Source organism: Chiloscyllium punctatum, chromosome 49 (genome assembly GCF_047496795.1).
Source record: "Chiloscyllium punctatum isolate Juve2018m chromosome 49, sChiPun1.3, whole genome shotgun sequence".
NCBI lineage: Eukaryota > Metazoa > Chordata > Chondrichthyes > Orectolobiformes > Hemiscylliidae > Chiloscyllium > Chiloscyllium punctatum.
This window is the reverse complement of record NC_092787.1, coordinates 16,929,982-16,948,490: the sequence shown is the minus strand read 5'-3', so window position 1 is coordinate 16,948,490 and position 18,509 is coordinate 16,929,982. Positions and strand designations below refer to the sequence as shown.

The following is an 18,509-nucleotide window of genomic DNA, read 5'->3' as shown; positions in this document are numbered from 1 at the left end:
GAGCTAAAGTAAATGATATCTTGACATTATAAAATGGCTATAGAATCTGATTAACATTCCAGACTCATTGCATTAAAGGGAACATTTCCGTTGTTTCCTTCAGCTTCCATGCTTCTTCTGTGCCTCATCCATTTGCTACAGTGTCCTCCTACACTGGATAAGTGCCCACTCCAAAACAAACAACCAGTAGCCCTTTGCATGCAAGTGGTACCTGATAGTGAATACTCCATACCTGCAATGAGTCAAATACACTATATGAGCCAGTAAATTATACCAAAGCTTTGACCTCGTATATCCACAATTTAGCCCCCTTTTGGAATCTTTCTGTGTCAATCCTGCTCCAGTTGTGTGCTTTTTACTCAATTTACACATTATATATCCCAAGTGCAATATTTTACATTTGTATAATTTTAAGTAAAACTGCATTTGTTACTGCATTGCCTGTTTGAATAAATGACCCAAATCCTCCTTGCTGAAATATCCCTGTTATCCACAACCATAATTTTCTAATAGTTGACAGAATGTGGAAATGATTGTACGCGGTTTGAGAATTAGGTCTTCAAATTCAGTGCATTTAGCCTAACTCGGACGGCAAGCTTTAGGAAGATAATAATCAGTCTGCTAGGTGTTATGGGATGTGGGCGTCACTGCCTGGGCCTCCAGTTGTTGCTACTTTGAATTGTTCGAAAAAAGTGATGGAAAGCTGCCTTCTTGTATTGCTGCAGCACCACCCACAAAGAGGTCTGCCCCATGGTGCATTTTGCCCCTTTCTACCAAGCCCTCTCCTCCATCCCTGCATTTTCTGACACCTTTCTCTGAGTTGTTGGAAATATGGTATCAAAATAGAAATTATTCAAATTGGTAGCAAGTTAATGGAAAATTAGTGAAGGGTTTGGGTCAAAAATCCTTGTCAAAACTGGTAGATAAGCTACACAACTTTTCTTTCGAGCTGCAGGGTGGAAAGAGGAAGTGTTGTCACGTTAACGTTTCATTGCTCGATCTCATGGTCCCGACCAAATCGTTAACCTGCCAGGTGATCATCCACCAACTCCGCTGGACCAATGTGTTAAATTTACTTCGCAGACCTAATTTAAGCCTGAGAAACATGAACACATACCCTGTTTACCCTCGTCTGTTCATTTCCCGGATGGTAGATAGTTGTTACACTAACCCTCATTAGTGCTACCTTCCAAATAAATTGTTCTGACTATTTCATTAACTTTTCCAGTTCAAAGACTCGGCACAGAGTCCAACTGGGTTTGAGGTCAGCATTGTAGAGTTGAACTGGGTTATAAGCGAACCAAGCCCAATTGGCACTTCCTTCTTCAACACCAATAGGGTGGCTTGCGTTACTTGCTATTGTAAAAAGCATGTGAGAGGCGGGTGGGCAGATTGGTTATGGGATTCAAAGACAGAAACTCCGTAGGATTGATCGCCCTTCCACCTGCCGGGCGGGTTTGACTGCAGGAAGAGCGGTGCAAGCTGCCTTAAGCTGTGTTTTCTCCTGTCGGTTTGCATGCTTCTGATTGGACGGCACCGCGATGGGGCCCAAATTTGCAATGAAAGGGTCCCCGAGGTTACTGTGATATTCTATTGCCCCCACCTCCAGGCCTTCCTGAGGGACTGAGCTCGCAAGGGTATTGGTATTGGTGAGTCAAAAACAAAGATTGGAAGGCTGTTGTGGGGCAGTGGTAGGCGGTACGGTGGCTCAGTGGTTAGCACTACTGCCTCAGTGCTAGGGAACCGGGTTCCTGTCTGTGTGGAGTTTACACATTCTCCCCGTGTATGTCTGGATTTCGTCCACATGCTCCGGTTTCCTCCCACAGTCCAAAAATGTGCAGGTCAGGTGAATTGGCCATGGGTAATGCGGGGCTATAAGAATGGGCTAAGTCTGGGAGGGGTGCTGTTTCGAGAGTTGATGTGGACTCGATGGGAAGAATGGCCAGTCCCCAACTGTAGGCGTTCAATGGCTCTAATGTCCATATCTCTGAGCCAGGATGCTTGGGTTCAAGTCCCCTTGTCATAACATCTCTGAACAAGTTGGTTTAAATTTAAATAGATTACACATATAAATGCTGTGGGCTTGAATTTTCCAACACGGTTTCATGAAAGGCAAGTCTTGCTTAGCAAACTTGCTGGAGTTCTTTGAGAATGGAACCAGCAAGGTGGAGAGTGGGAATCCAATGGATACTGTATATCTAGACTTCCAGAAGGCATTTGACGAGGTGCCACGTAAAAGACTGATCCAGAAGGTTCATTCCCAGGGAATTAGGTGGGGAGTATTGTCTTGTTAGAGTTTTGGCTGACTGACAGCACAGCGTGTGGATAAATTGGTCCTTCTCTGAGCGGTGGGGTGCCTCAGGGTTCAGAACATTTACAATCTGTATACAGTGAATGATCTGCAAGCAGGGGCAGTGTGTAACATAACAGAACTTGTGGATGATATTAAAATAAGTGGGAAAGCAGGCTGTGATGAAGAGATAAAGAGTTTACAGATGGATATTGATAGACTAGGAGAATGGACCAGAATTTGGCAGATGTCGTTTAATGTCGATAAGAACAAGGTTATCTATTTTGGCCAGAAAAATAAAAATGCAAATTATTATTTAAATAGAAAGCAGATCCAAAGTATGTCAGTGCAGAGGGATCTGGGTGTCCTTGTGTATGAAACACAGAAAGTGGGTATGCAGGTGCAGCACAGAATATGAAAGGTAAATGGAATCCTGGCATTTATTGAAAAAGAACTGGATTATAAAAGTAGTGTTCTTACAATTATATATGGCATTGGTGAGTATTATTTCCAGGTTTGGTCTCCTTACTTCAGGAAGGATGTGGTGGCATTGAGGGAAGTTCAGAGCAGATTCACCAGATTGACTCCAGGGATGAAAGCGCTGTGGTATGAGACGCGGTTGAATAGTTTAGGCGTGTACATGCTGGAGTTCAGTAGATTGAGGGGGGATCTGAGTGAGGTATATAAAATGTTAAAAGGGATTGGATAAGGTGGATGTTGAACAGATGTTCCCCCTTGTGGGACACTCTAGAACAAGAGGGCATCGATACAGGGTGAAAGGAGGTCGGTTCAAACCCGAGGTGAGGAGAACCTACTTCTCCCAGAGGGTTGTGGGTCTGTGGGACTCACTGTCCCAAAGTGCACTGGAGGCAGAATCAATCCAACAGATTCAAGAAAGAAATCGATATGTTTCTGATGACAAGCGGGATAAAGGGCTGTGGGGAGCAGGCGGAAAGTGGAACTGAGACCAGGATAAGATCAGCCACAACCGGATTAAATGGCGGAGAGGGTTCCAAGGGATGAATTGCCTAATTCCCAAGTTCCTGTGAATGTGATCCATCCACTTAGTTACCTGTGATCTTCAGGTGGTCTATTTAAATTGTTCCTTTGTGTTGGATTTTAAATGGGGCATTTATCAGAACTCCTCGCTTCTCCCTCAAAGTTGAGTAAAAGTTTGACACCATCCCCTTCCCCTGCAGTTTGGGAGGTCCGTTCCTGGTTGGCTCTCTCTCCTCCCTCCGGAAGAGGGAGTGAAGCTAGCTGCCTGGAATGAATTGACAACGACCCTTTCGTCCCCTTCAAATCGGTAAAGAGAGAAAGAGAGAGGGTTCTCGGTGGACCCTCCAGGGCGGGTTGGCCTTCAGGAGACCTGTACCTTTAAGAGTGATGGGAGCCCTGTGCTTCCCCTTTAAGCTGATTGGGGAGAGCGGAGCCTGGGGCTGTGCAGGAGGAAGTTGCGCAGACTTGAGGCAGTTCTGACATAAAAGCACAGATAGTGATTGAAAGTGATGTTAAAAAGGATTTAGCCTCCGCATTAAGTTGGACCAGAGCATTAGCCCAAAGTCCTGGCCATCTGCCCTTGAAGGTGCGAGGGGGAGGTCAGAAACTGGGAAAGCCTTCAAGGCAACACACACACACACACACGCTGCAGCAAGCGTTAGTTTCAAAATCCGGATCGCATCTTGGCTGCAGGTTAGTCTCTCTCTGTCTCTACTGTTCATTCTGTTAGTGTCTCTGTGACCCCAAGCTGTCCTCCTTCCCACAGTAAATCTGAGCCTGGCTCTGTGTGTGTGTGTGTGTGCATAGTGTGTCTGTATATGTGTGTATGTCTATATGTGTGTATATACGTGTCTGTGTGTGTGTAAAAATGTCTGTATGTATATTTGTCTGAGTGTGTGTGTCTATGAGTGTATGTGTGAGTGTGGCGGGGGTTATTTTGTGGAGGGGTAGGGTGTTGCTGGTTAAACCTCTGGGAGATGGCAGTACCTGGAGCTGGGGTGGGGGGCGGTTGGGCTGGGGGTCGGGTTTGGAGGGGGGGGGGCGGGGGAGAGACGGGCCGGAGAGTCACTTTGTCAGTGGTTGATCTTTGCTTATTGTATGTCCTCAGGTCATATCACATCCCCTCCCTTCGTTTTGTCGGTTATGAGGAAGTCCCCCCAGTGTGGAGAGGACGGGACAGCAGGAACAGCACAGAGACCTCGTCACTGAAGCCCCTGGTTGGATTTGGGAGGATTTCGAGCGGTCGGTTTGAAGTTGAGGCGAGCAGCCAGAGGGAGTGAGTGAGTGTGAGAGAGAGAGAGAGAGGGAGCCGAGTGCCCGTAGCCGGACAGGAGCCATGGAGTTGCTGGGACGGCTGGTTGCCCTGCTCAGGTACCAGCTGTGCCCATGCTGAGTGAGGCACGGTGCCCGCTGCGCCCTCTCCAGCCGCCCCGGGGGCTGTATGTGTGTGCGCTCCGCCCGGGGCACCATGCGCTCCGGCTCGATGCTGCAACTGGCCGCCCTGGTGTACTCGCTGCTCTCGGCCCGGAGCCAGTACGACAGCTGCAAGTCGCTGGTGAACACCGATGACGCCGGCCCTTCCTGGGAGTTTTACGCCTGCCAGCCCCGAGCCATGGCCATGAAGCGGTACCTGAGGGTGAAGGTGGAGCCGCCAGGGGTGACTTGCGGAAACCCACCGGAGAGGTTCTGTGCGCTGGTAAGGAGAGCCACGGGGAGGCGCTGCTGCCCGCTCCGCCAACAAACAGACCCCCCCACCCCCACCCCCCTCAGTAACCCGACCCGGGGTAAACTTTCAGCCGGATTAACATCTCGCCGTGAAACTGTGCAGCCTTATGTTTCAGGAAAGTTCACTCAGCAACGCCTATTTAGGGACAGAGAGAACCGAGACTGAAAAGGGAAATGGGGCGGGAGAGAGAGACAAAACCGGGGAGAGGGAGGCACATGGGGTTGGGGGGAGGGGGAAGTGGGGATAGAGAGAGAGAGAGAGACAAGGGGAGAAACAGACAAAGGGAGAGAGGGAGAGAGAGGCAGAGAAGGGGGAGATAGAAAAACGAGAGAGAAAGAGAAACAGAAGGTGGGTATAGAGACGGGAGCGAAAGGGGGGAGAGACAGAAACAGACAGAGAAGGGGAGGAGGAAAGGGATAGAGAGGAAGGGGGCAGAGAGGGTGAGGCAGAGAAGGCAGAGAGGGGCAGAGGGAGATGTTGGATGGAAGCGAGAGAGGGGTGCAAACACAGAGGAACATAGAGGTACAGCGGGAGCGGGATTGAGACAGGGGCACAGAGGTAGAGAGGGGGAGCTTTGGTGGTCGCTCTGCCGCTACCTTCAGCAGGCGGGGAGCACGGGAGGTCACATTCCCGGAGAGGAACCCGGAATATTTCGGTGTTGTGCCCTGTCCGACCCACCACCACGCAGACAGCTCCCATTGCATCTATCATTTTTAAATACTTTTCTTGGAGCATGTTCACTCCGGGTTCCAGCAACTTAGGAGTTGTCGATAAAATACACTTAAAAAGGAAACTCCAGCGAGAATGTGGATGTTGCCTCCAGAGTTTCCTCCATCCGCTGGAGCTGGGGGACTAGTGCAGAGAGCAGTCTGTCTGGCCTCCCCCCCCCCCCCCTCCCCCAGCTCCTCCACGTATACACACACTCTCAGACACACACACACCCCACACACACCCAGATACACACCCACACCCAGAGACACACACTCAGACGCACACACATACACAGACACACACCCCACACCCAGACCGAGACACACACTCAGACACACACCCATCACCAGACACACATACACACATACACCCAGACACATACACACCCACACCCAGACACACAGAGAGAGGTGGTGGGGGTGTGGGGAACTAGAAAGCCCCACCGATGAGAACAAGCTCCGCTGAGCGGACTCGGCCAGAACATCATGAACGGGGCCACCGGGGGGGGCTTATCCCTGTCCAAGCTTCTCACACTCCGGACAACCGTGGGTTTACTAAAACTGGGACACAGAGTTGCCCAGCCGAAATGAATGAATGAAAGCACTTTGCAACATTAATAATTCAGTTACGGGCGAGTGCGGTTGCTTTAGTTTAATACACACTGGACTAATAGACAGGCAGTTATTCAGAATGGATTATGAGAGACTAATGCACTTCACTGTCGCTGTACACAGTGTCCCGGATTAACGACAGATCGGCTTGTTAAAATCCCCGAATGTTATTTTTGATTCAATATCCTCAGATTTTCATAATGACCGCCGCGCACTGTAATGCCAGGCGATAGGAGGGCAGTGGGAACATTTGGACTGAAAGCCGTGAGTTCGGATCCAGGGGGCCCGTCAGTCAGCGCTGCCGCTGAACTTTGCTCATTTCCCGCTTTAACAATGTTAAAGAGACGGTGGAGGCGGCAGCGGGGAAGGTGAAGTCAACCTTCTGATAAGATTCCTCCCAAATGGAATTCCGAGCCCCCCTTTTTTTTATTGTCGAGACTGTAATGCTGGAAAAGCGCAGCAGGTCAGGCAGCATCCAGGAGCAGGAGAATCGAGGTTTCGGGCATAAGCCTTTCATCAGGAACAGACAGGAATTAGTCTTATTCCTGATGAAGGGCTTTTGCTTGAAATGTCGATTTTCCAGCTCCTCGGATGCTGCCTGACCTGCTGTGCTTTTCCAGCACCACTCTAATTTAAACTCTGGTTTCCAGCATCTGCAGTCCTCACTTCCTCCCGCCTTTGTTTGATCGAAGTCCCGTTTGAACTGACGGGATAACAATATGCATTTTGATTTCATTTTAATTAAAGTCCACTGCCTCACCTCGCTGCTTGTCTAGTTTAAAATTTGCTTCGGTCGGATCTAACTGGAGGGAAATCCTCACCTTGAGATTGAATTTGAGAGGGTGTAAAATGAGGAGAGTATGCCAGCGGTCAGGTAGCATTTATCAGCCACACTCAACCCCCCCCCCCCCCCCAAATATCTGAAGACCTATCACCAAATTTGCCCCCTTTTTTTGTGTTGTTGTTTTTGTAACAAGAGCCCTGTCCAATCACAGTCCTCTGGAGAAGCGGGAATCTCACCCAAAGGGGGGTAAAAGAAACAAAACTGAAAAGCTTTAAAATATTCTCGACTCCAGTCAGAATTGGTGCCAGATTAATCCTGAATTTGGAGGATGGAAATAATGGGGCCGACACACGGTCATGGTTCAACCAATTCCAGTGCATTCAGGAACCAATCTGTCTCCCATCCTGCTGGTCTCTCGGCAAGACTAGTAGCAACTCGGCAAATCCTGTCTTTATTAAGCCTGAGGCGCTGATTGTAAGAAGTCTTTTGTTAAAACTCTAAATCGCAGAAGCTCAAGGAAGTGGACCATATAATTTACCAGGAACGAAAAAACGCGGTCTGAAGTGAGCAGGAGCCGTAGCCTTGAACCATTTGTTGTGGTCAGTCGGAGGTGGTAAGGGGTCTGCTTCCTAATATTAGCCTGTCTCAGGAGGCCCCGCAGGATATGGATTTGAAAGCATGCCTTATTTGTTCATGGCTAGCCGCATCCCCGTAGTCAGATAACTTGGAGGAGCATGGACTAGCTCTCCGAGACAGGATTAAATACAAACCCTTGTAATTCGGAGAAGTAAACCCCAGTCCCTTGAAAACAGAAAATAAGTACATAGTCCCAAATTGTAGTTTAATTTGTTTCAGAAGTCTCCTGGGCTAACTTGTTTATTTTCCTGCACAACCGACCTCCTACTAAATAGGTACAAATTACAGTAACAAACGGTGAGAGCAGGTGGTTACATTTCAATGATTTGGCAGCCGGGACCCAATGTTCCGGGGTGGGGGATCAGAAACCGTTCCCTAACTCCAGATCCGTGTTCACTGTCAATGCTCAAGGGAAGGGAAGGCGTGACCATAGCCTGTCTGTGTGGGTGAGTGTCTGTGTGTGGGTAGGTGCCTGTGTGGGTGTGGGAGTGAGTGTCTATGCCTGTGTGGGTGTGGGTTTGTGCCTGTATGGGTGGGTGAATGTGTGTGGGTGAGTGTTTCTGTGTGGATATGTGTGGTTTCTGTGTGGATATGTGTGGTATCTGTGCCTGTATGTGTGTTTGTCTGTGTGGGTATCTGTGCTTGTATGTGTGTGTATGTGTGGGCGTGTGTCTGTATGGGTGGGTGAATGTGTGTGTGTTTCTGTGCGAATATTTGTGTCTGTGTGTCTGTGTGTGTGTGTCTGTGTCTGTGTGGGTATCTATGCCTGTATGTGTGTGTGTGTGGGTATCTGTGCCTGTGTGTGTGTGTGCCTGTATGGGTGGGTGAATGTGTGTATGTGTGTGTTTCTGTGTGTGGTGTGTGTGTGAGGATGGGGGTGAGTGAATGGATTTCTTTTTGTCTCGGGTTGATTTATTTTCCGAGGGGTGAATGAGAGCTCTCGGGTAGGGCGCTGCCCGCTGACCCAGGGTATCTCTAACTTCTACCTCTCGGCCCACCCGTACCTTCAGGACTCAGACGCTAGGAGCTGAAATCCTCTCCCCCGTGAACCTCCAAGTGTTTTCCAGCTGAACTACTCTTCTCAAATTCTGAATTTCTAAAATGCCTTTTAGCAGCTGTTCAGGAGTCAGGGTCAGCAGTGGTAGGTGACCTGGGAATCTTTGTTCAGTAGTTTTAAACTAACTGTACTCTGATGAGTTAGTTTTCAACCGCTCAATATTAAAAGGGATTTGGGAAAGATCTGAGTGATGAAAGGCACTACTGCATATCCTCATGCAGATCAGCACTTACAGACTGGTGCTATAAATAAACATGGCACGGCTGCGGGCACACAGACCAATCCACGCGAACGCATCTGAACCCCAGACTGTTCGGAAAAGAAATGGGTTCAGTTTTATCAGACAGAGTGCTACGGATGCTGGAAATCTGAAACAAAAACAGAAAGTGCTGAGGAAAGCCAGCAGGTCCAGTAGCATCTGTGGAGAGAGTCAGAGAGAACCAGAGTTCAAGTTCAGTCAGACCAGCTCCAGCACTATCTGTTTTCCTTTGGGGATTCTGAACTCTCGGTTGGGTACGGGGCTCCCGAACCCAGCAATGAAACCCCAGCAGCGGTGGGTTGGCATGGTGGGGAGGTGGGGGTGGGGGGGTTGGCAGATGCTGCCGCCGCAGGGTGGGGGCGCTCTTTCAGCTTGTGCCCAGTGCCACTGACTGAGGCAGGACCTACGTTCCCATCGCCAGAGACAACCCCCCCCCCCCCCCCTCCCACTGGCACCTCGTGTACACGGGCTGTGCCAGGCTGGCCCCACCCAGTCCATGGGCAGGGGCATTCACATAGAAGGAACTCCCCATCACATTACCACTCAGTCCAGGGAGTTGGGACGGTGTCTCCTGGAGTAGGTCGCCGGTTAGGGCAGAATGGCCGCAAACTGCTCGCTCACCATTCTGCCTCCTATAGGGAGAGTTGGAGTGTGGGAGATTGGTCGTTCCGGGGAGAATTGATCAGGGTATCATACCTCAATGAAATAACCAAGGTCAGGACGGTGTTGGGTCGCTCAGAGACAGGGGGGAGAGTCAGATCAGTTCCTTTCGCCAGCGAAGCCTCCTCTGGCCTGCTTGGAGGGGTCTGCAGCGGTTGTTAGTAATAAGGTAAAAACAGGGACTGCAGATGCTGGAAACCAGGGTCTAGATGAGAGTGGTGCTGGAAAAGCACAGCAGGTCAGGCAGCATCCGAGGATGCAGTTGTTAGTAATAACCAGAGGGGTTCGGCTGGAGGGGGTTCTCTCACCGCAGGGTGGGGTGGGGTTTCTGTCTTGTTGCGGCCGGTTCCAGCCTCGCCCCTGTTACCGACTTCACCGGCAGATTGCTGTACTGTCGGTGAATGTCGGAATGTTTCGGCCACTCAGCGCCTGTGACAAACTAAATCCGTGCAGAGGTGAAACGGGTCCATTATACTCTGTGGCTGCAAGGCTGTACTCCAGTGACCAGTGTGTCAGAGTGAGCGAGGGTGAGATAGTGAGTGAGGGTGAGTTACAGTGAGTGAGGGTTGCAGAGTGAGGGTGAGTTACAGTGACTGAGGGTTGCAGAGTGAGGGTGAGTTACGGAGTGAGGGCGAGTTACAATGAGAGGGTGAGTTACAGTGAGTGAGGGTGAGTTACAGTGACTGAGGGTTGCAGAGTGAGGTTGAGTTACAGTGAGTGAGGGTGAGTTACGGAGTGAGGGCGAGTTACAGTGAGTGAGGGTTGCAGAGTGAGGGTGAGTTACAGAGTGAGGGTTGCAGAGTAAGAGTGAGTTACAGTGAGTGAGGGTGAGTTACAGTGAGTGAGGGTGAGTTACAGAGTGAGGGTTGCAGAGTGAGGGTGAGTTACGGAGTGAGGGTGAGTTACAATGAGTGAGGGTGAGTTACAGAGTGAGGGTTGCAGAGTGAGGGTGAGTTACAGTGAGTGAGGGTCACAAAGTTGGTGAGGGTGAGTTACAGAATGAGTAAGTGTGAGGGGGTGAGTTACAGAATGAATTACAGCGTGAGTGCAAGTTTCAGTGAGTGTATGAGAATTACTTTCAAGTTCCATACAGGGGTCCGTTTCAATTTATTTTTGTTTTGCAAAGTAACAAATCGAGACTCTCGCTATTGTTCAGAGGGGAAACATGCTGACCCTCGCCTCACACACTGTGGGGCTCCCGAAACCAGTCAGGCTGTTGCAATCGTCAGACAGACAGTAGAAGGGACTTGGACAGTTTATGTTCAGTATTAGACAGGATTTCAACTGTCACTGAAACTCATTGATTTGAAGTTCATTGACTGGACCGGGAGCGGGGGGGCAGCACTGCTGTGAGAGGGGAGGGGAGGGGATGTGGAGGAGAAGGGAAGGAGGGGGTGTAGGGAATATGAAGAGGAGGGATGTGGGGGAGAAGGGGAGGAGGGGTGTGGGGGAGGAGCGGTGTAGGGGAGAAGGGGAGGGGTTGTAAGGGAAGTGAGGAAGAGGGGTATGGATGTGGGAAAGGAAGGGAGAAGGGGATGGTGGGTGACCCTTTGTGAGTTTGAACTTGAAATGATCGCCATTGCGGTGAGCTGCGGAGTTGTTGATAGTGTTGGAGCACTCCCTCACATGTTCCTTCCGACAGGAAAGATTCCCTATGTTTCCCACACTCCATCCGTCTCTCAAAGAAACAGTCTGTCAGTTTATGAAGAGCTCGGAATTAGACTTGAAAGGTTCTGAAGGGACTGGGAATGGGAAATGGAGCAGGCGCCAGGGTCTATGTGCGTGTTTCCCACAACTTTTCCAGTCAGTAATGAAAGTAACGCCGAATGCTTTCTATGGAATTGCCTGGCTGCGATTAGCTTTAGGTTAAAGTCCAGAACACAAGAGAAGGAAAGAGAAATGAGTAAGTATTCCCTGTTCGGTGAGGGACTGATGTCCATTCTGGGATTATACCCGGGGATCAAATTGATCACACGCACTTTGAGATTTTGGAGAGGATTTGTAGCTCAGGTTGTGGATCGGGTTGGAGGTTTACTCGCTGAGCTGGTGGAGGTGTTAAAATACTCCCAAGCTCCCGTCCTGATGCTGCCCACCCTGTCTCTGTGCAACGTCCCGGTTCCATGGTCATCGGCGCTGTTCCTGGCCCTCTCTCCTCCTGAGACCAACCCTCTCTCTCTCTCTCTCTCCCCCTTTCAATTCGCTTCCTCCATCCCTCTGTCCCACCCGCAGGCCAGTTCAGAGCCTGATGTCAGACCCGCTTCAGGTCGGCATCTGAACCCCAGTTTGTCCCGGTCTAACTTCCCAAGGGCATGGCGATGGTTTCCCGGAGCTCCCTGTTAAAACCGGAGCTTTCTCCCCCTCTGAGGGAGGCGTGAGAAAGCACCTTCAAACTTGGGCCTGGCTCACTGAGAGGAACTTTGGTACAACTCCCTGTTGAATCGCGACCTTGGATTCAAACGACCTCCCTTAAAGAATAAAATCAAATCGATGAAAACTTGAGTGAGAGCCGTTAGCCGCGCTGGAATTAGTAACTGACTGTTCAAGTCCTGTTCAAGAGGCGTTTCCGGGATATTTAATATTTAATCAAAGTTCAGAGTCTCGGCCCTTAAAGAGACACTTACCGACGGTAGGGGGGAGGTGGGCAACGCAGATTTCCAACAGAGAAAACCCCCTTTCAGTCAGACCGTGCTCAGGAAATACCGATTCAATCGCGTTTATATTAAGTGCATTCATTTGGCGCATTTTAAAGCATAAAGTTCTGTCCATTATATTCAATCGCCTTTGTATTTAATAACGAGATCGCAGGAAGTCAAGGACACAGTGAAGTAAATGAAAACCGAAAGAACTGCTGGAATTCAGAAACAAAACAGAAATTGCTGGCAATACATTCACCCGGCCTGGCAGCATCTGCGGAGAGGAAGCAGAGTTCAGGTTTCGGGTCCAGCGACCCTTCTAGGTTGACAGTGAAGTTCCAGCGGGATTTGAGTCTGATATTTGAGCTGGAAGTGGAGAACTCGTTTACATTTGTGAAAGAGAACCCCATTCAGATGTGGAAGGGAGGACGGCAGCTCGGACAGGGTTCAGAAAGCTTCCCAGGGAATGCTGTGTGTGTGTGTGAGCAGGGTGTGGGTTCACGATGATTCGAGCCAAATCGCTCAGTCTGCAGCTGCGTTAACCTTCGATTCTCAGAACACTGTCTCCCGCCTCCACCGTCAATCTTCCCAAGAGTCCAGATCCATGGAGATTTACTCCTGGACACGGCCAGACAGCACAAGCGCTCCTTTACATCCACACATTCAGTAATAACGAGCGAACTCCAGATCTGAATATGAATATTTTTTCATAAATATTTAACCACCTTATACTCCCAATCCTTCTGCCCGTGCAAATACAAATCGTTAAAACAGACAATTGGGAAAATCCACATGAAGCAGATGATACCGTTGGTGAAATTCCCCAAATTCTCGAATAAAATTAAACTACTGCGGATCTGACATAAAACCCGAAAGTGCTGGAGAATCTCAGCAGCTCAGGCAGCAGCTAAGGAGAGAGAAACAGAGTTAACGTTTCTCCAGCTCCTGTTCTAATTGCCCCTTCCCCAGCTCACTGTCTCTGGGTGGTCTCAGCAACTTATCACAAAACAAAAACACCGTGGCTGGAAATCAGAACTTGCTGGGGAAACTCAGAAGCTCTGGCAGCATCTGAGTCTCCAAACGTTAACTCTGCTTTCTCTCTCCACAGATGCTGCCAGACCTGCTGAGTTTCTCCAGCAATTTGCTACAGTAACTCATGCCTTCATTAGAATCACGACTTTAAAGCATTGTTATTAATTTGATGCAGCGGCTCTTCATTTAAACAGGTTCCAGAACAAACGCGCTATCAATAGCGCGAAACTCCGTGCTGTATGCATTTTAAATTCAGCTGATTTGTCTGTTGTTTATTTTATCGGTACATAGAGTCACAGAGATGTACAGCACGAAACAGACCTTCGGTCCAACTAGTCCACTTCCTCGGGCAACTTATTCCATATACGTACCACCCTCTGAGTGAAAAAGTTGCCCCTTAGGTCTCTTTTATATCTTTCCCCTCTCGCCCTAAACCTATGCCCTCTAGTTTTGGATTCCCCCCCACCCCAGGAAAAGACTTTGTCTATTTATCCTATCTATGCCCCTCATGATTTCAGAAACCTCCATAAGATCACCCCTCAGCCTCTGACGCTCCAGGGAAAACAGCCCATGTCTGTAAAAACATCCATTGTGCGGTGCTTTCCAGCTTCATGCTGTCAAACTCCTCTTTGTTATTTACTCGCCTGTGTAGGAGTCACTGGCCAGGCCAGCATTTATTGCCCATCTCGAGTTGCCCGAGATAAGTAATAGTGAGCTGTCTTCCTGAACCGCTGCAGATCAATCCCCCACTCCGTTAGAGAGGGAGTTTCTCAATGTTCTATTCCAGTTAAAGAGTCATAGTTTCCCGTTATTCCAGAGACAGCTCCAACATCTTGGTTATCACTGCCTCAGGTATGAATTAAGAGTAGAATCAGGCCATTCAGCCCATCTAACTTGATCCACCATTCAGTAAGATCGTGGCTAATCCAACGCGGTGGTAACTCCCCACTTCAACACTATCCCCATAACGTTCTGATTTCCTTCTATGTCAAGAATTCGTGCCCCATCATTCATGCAAGGATCAGTTCCTCTTACATGGCAAATGCTATATTTCAACACCTGGCCCATTCTCCTCCATTTCCATCAGATTAATTTATTCCATGCCCACATCCATGACTTGCTTCCAACTCAACCTAATCACTAGGCATGTCTTTTTTTCACAGTTGCAGGTTGTCTTACATTATTCCTTCCCAACAATTGCTGATTTGATTCATTATTGTCACCTAGTTACAGTGAAAAGTTTTGTTTTGTGTGCAGTACAGGCAGATCGTACCATACAAAGTGCATAAGGGTAATAGAACAGAATGAGGAATACAATGTGATGGCTGCAGAGAAGGTGCACAAACAGCAAAATCAACATTAAATTTGAAATTTTAGTGGTCCATTCTGAAGTCTAATAACAGCGGGGAAGAAGCTGTTCTTGAATCTATTGGTATGAGTGTTTGAGCTTTGTATCTTCTGCCCGATGGAAGAGGTTGGAATGGATTTTAACTGGGGTGGGAGGGACCTTTGATTATGTTGGCTACCTTTCTGACATTATCTCCATTTCCCACCACTTGGCAAATCTCAGATTGAACTGCAAACTACGAAGTATGTATAATGGTGCAAGCAAGCTGAAGAGAGATGAGATTTTACCCATTAAATAGTTAATATGTTGCATGGTAAAAATGAGACAATGTTCCTGTACATGAATATCTTTTCATGTCTTCTTCAAATCAATAAGCATTTTTTTAGTACCTTGCATCCTTCCACATACTTTCAGATTTGGGAGTTTTTTTAATGAGCGTAAAATGTTGTTAAAAATGCATCCCATATACCATTTCTAAACTTCAAAGTTGTCAGATCTAAGAGTAACTTATGCTAATCATTGCTCTGTCAATTTCCCAAGAGAATTTCCATTTTGTTTGAAGTACATTATATAAAAAAAACACTTGCATTTTTGCTAGCATCCAGTTAAAATATCCATGAATTGCTGCAGCACATTTGTAAATTGAAATCAAGAATTTCCAATCCAAAGTGCAAATGTTGAGAGGAACTCTTAGAAATATCTGACTTGCAAATTAGAGATACTAATGGGGCAAATCGAGAATTGCAGAAATAATGAAGTTGTAGAAATCTGTTACTGATTTGACAACGTCACAAAAGCCTCAGCTTTCCTCTTTTTAATAAAAACATAATTCCTTTGACCATTGAGAGATCCCAGCATCTGTTACCCTCTGAATGTACCTGCCAAATGAACTCTTCTTAATATGCAGACATTCCATGATGGTTCAAATGCTGTATTAATCTGTGAAAACAGAACACCAGTAATGGCAACTGAGGCGAGGTAATGGCTGAAATATTTAAAGATAACAACAATTGGAAATCTTAAAAATATTCAGTGACAATTATTTCATATCTATTCTCGAACATAGAATAGTTCAATTCTTTCAAGGAAGACTGCAACAAATTGTGAACCACAGATGCACCGAATAAATGCAAATCCTACACTTTTCAGTTTATTTTGTGAATGTAAAACCCAGCCAGTCCAGTTTGAATTACCCACCATGATATTAGTAAGGATTTTCTCTAGGTTTTTAGAATTCCATTAGTCCACAATAGGATAGAAAATCTCTACAATGAAGTTTAGTTCATCTGTTAACCACCCATTAATGGAATTGCTTCTCTAACTATTCTTTACTCGCTACAGTCAAGCTGAGAGGCTTCCCTCCAGATGCAGTCCATTCATACTGAGGCCTACTTACCACAAAATCATATTCATACAAGAATAATGGCTCATGTGTTCAATACATTGTAGCTGGAGTTGTTTTATACTATTAGGTTTCCTTTTACTGCGCGACATTTAGGTAGAAAGTAATAAGCTGGTCCACTGCCAAGCCATAATAATGACTGCTGCCAAAGAGGAATAAAATGTATTCTATCCTTACAAAGCATTCACCATTGCTAGCAATGTTAGCCAGGCTCTGTTTTAAAAGTATAATCTGACTTCTAGCTACAATATGCAGCATGAGCTTTTCTTTTCATTTGACTAACAGTTCATTCAATTTAATTTTTGATCTGCTGGGATTAAAGTGAAATCCAGTTTAGCCTTATTAAAAATGAAATCATTTTTCCATTTGAATATATGCAAATGTTTCTTATCCTTTTCACTCCTTAAGTCACACTGAACTTTCACCTCATCACATTTTAATATCCACATGGTCTCCTCAACCGAAAGCATTCATGAAGTGGGAAGTGTGTATATTCAACATTATTTAAAGTATGATTGCAGTAAAGTCTGAACTTAGTTCAGCAAGTAGCAGTTTGACCTCTCTGTCAGCTCCCACCAGACTATGACTGCATAGTTTTGGTGCAGACTGGATTATAATCAGAGATGCCATATTAGGAATGAAATGTTAAACAACTGCTTAAAACTATTTTTAAAAAAAAATTGGAAATGCTTCCCTTCTCACACAGATCTTCTTTTCATTGAGATGCTGACGAGAGTGTGGTGTTGGAAAAGCACAGCAGCTCAGGCAGCATCAGAGGAGCAGGCAAATCGGCATTTTGAGCACAAGCCCTTTATCAGGAAGCCGTGAAGGGCTTATGCCCAAAATGTCGGTTCTCCTGTTCCTCAGATGCTGCTTGACCTGCTTGTACCTTTCCAGTGCCACACTCTTGACTCTGATCTCCAACATCTGCAGTCCTCACTTTCTCCTCTTTCATTGAGATGCTGCCAAATTTGAGTAGCCAGCTTACTAAGGCATAGAAGGTGGACCCTATGGAGAAAGTTGAAATTGTTTCACTAGGGCATTGAAGATTTGAAGCAGCAGAGGTACTTGCCACAACCATACACAATGAGATACATACTAAACAATGATAGAATGGAGAACAATTCCAAACATCACCCTTATGGTGAAAGTATCTTGATCAGACGGCCATGACAGGTGCCTAAGGTGTTTCCACGGGAGAACGAAGAGAAGGAAAAGGGTGTATTATAAAATTATTAGAGTTTTCCTCATCAACTTGTTCCTTTTCTTTTCCTATTGCCTGACTGTGCTAGCCCATGTTGAGCTATGGGTCACCATTGTTAGCAGCTCTGCAGTCTCTTATCCAAGTGCTTTGTATTCCTTTGAAAATCCCTATAGTGTTTGAACATCACAAGTCAAACCTGATCCCTGGGGCCACATTGTACCTACACACATGCACATCCTCTGCTTCATATCAGACAATTATGATGCAAACTGATTTCCCCTTTTTGTTCCTCTCTCTTGGTGGATATTAAAGTCCATTTTAGACTCCTCACAACTCCAAAAGGAAGTCCAAACCTTTGAACATCTTGGCTTGTATGTCTCACTGCTACAAAAAAAGGGCTATATTTAGCCATTGAGCTACTGGAAAAGGGATGAATAAGGAATTTAAACCAAAGTCTGTGTCATGATTTATAATCGACGCTGAGATCAGATTTCAGATATGAAAAAATTGTACCAATTTCCTTGCTTTGCTTTTTTGTATTCCATACATTTTGATTATATTTGTCAGATTTCATTTGTTACTTCAGAAAGCATCACTGATAGCCTAGTTTGCACATCAACACGTGGTGTGGAATTGCGCCACACAGAATTGGAAATTCTAAAGGATGAGAGGTGATCTCGTTGAAACAACTCACCTTAAAAAGATGCCCCCTAGTTTTGAATTCCCCTGCCCTAGGGAAAAGACCTTTGTCACTCACCTTATCATTGCCCCTCATGATTTTATAAACCTCAATAGTGTCACCCCTCAACCTCCAATGAGAAAAGCCCCAGCACTTTCAGTATATTTTCATATCCCAAACCCTGCGACATCCCGGAAAATCGTTTCTGAACCCACTCCAGTTTAATCATATCCTTTCTAGAACAAAGCTATGAAAGAAAGAGTGAAGGGAAAACTTCTCCCAAGCCTGTGCACTACAGGAATGAATAAGTGATGAATACAACAATATAATTGCATATTTATTTTATTTAGGAGCACTTAAACAGCACAGAAGTAAAGGGAGAAGCAACCCATGCCTCACCCTCCTCATTCTATCCTGAGTCAGAAACTCCACCCCTCTCCTACAAGTGCTCACAGACCAAAGACTCTTTGAATTAGTC

General features: G+C 46.8%; 1 protein-coding gene across 19 annotated transcripts in view; it reads left to right on the top strand.

Moving 5' to 3' along the window:
• The first annotated feature begins 3,748 nt into the window (after positions 1 to 3,748).
• Positions 3,749 to 18,509, top strand: part of LOC140469666 (netrin-G2-like) — a 148,601-nt gene continuing 133,840 nt past the window's right edge. For 4 of the 19 annotated variants that reach the window (XM_072566395.1, XM_072566393.1, XM_072566391.1 and 1 more), the window contains exons 1-2: positions 3,763 to 3,982; positions 4,398 to 4,985. In XM_072566395.1, the coding sequence (XP_072422496.1) occupies positions 4,731 to 4,985 (255 nt within the window). In that variant the 5' untranslated portion in view covers positions 3,763 to 3,982; positions 4,398 to 4,730. The other 15 variants (XM_072566399.1, XM_072566398.1, XM_072566397.1 and 12 more) reach the window with 10 other exon arrangements.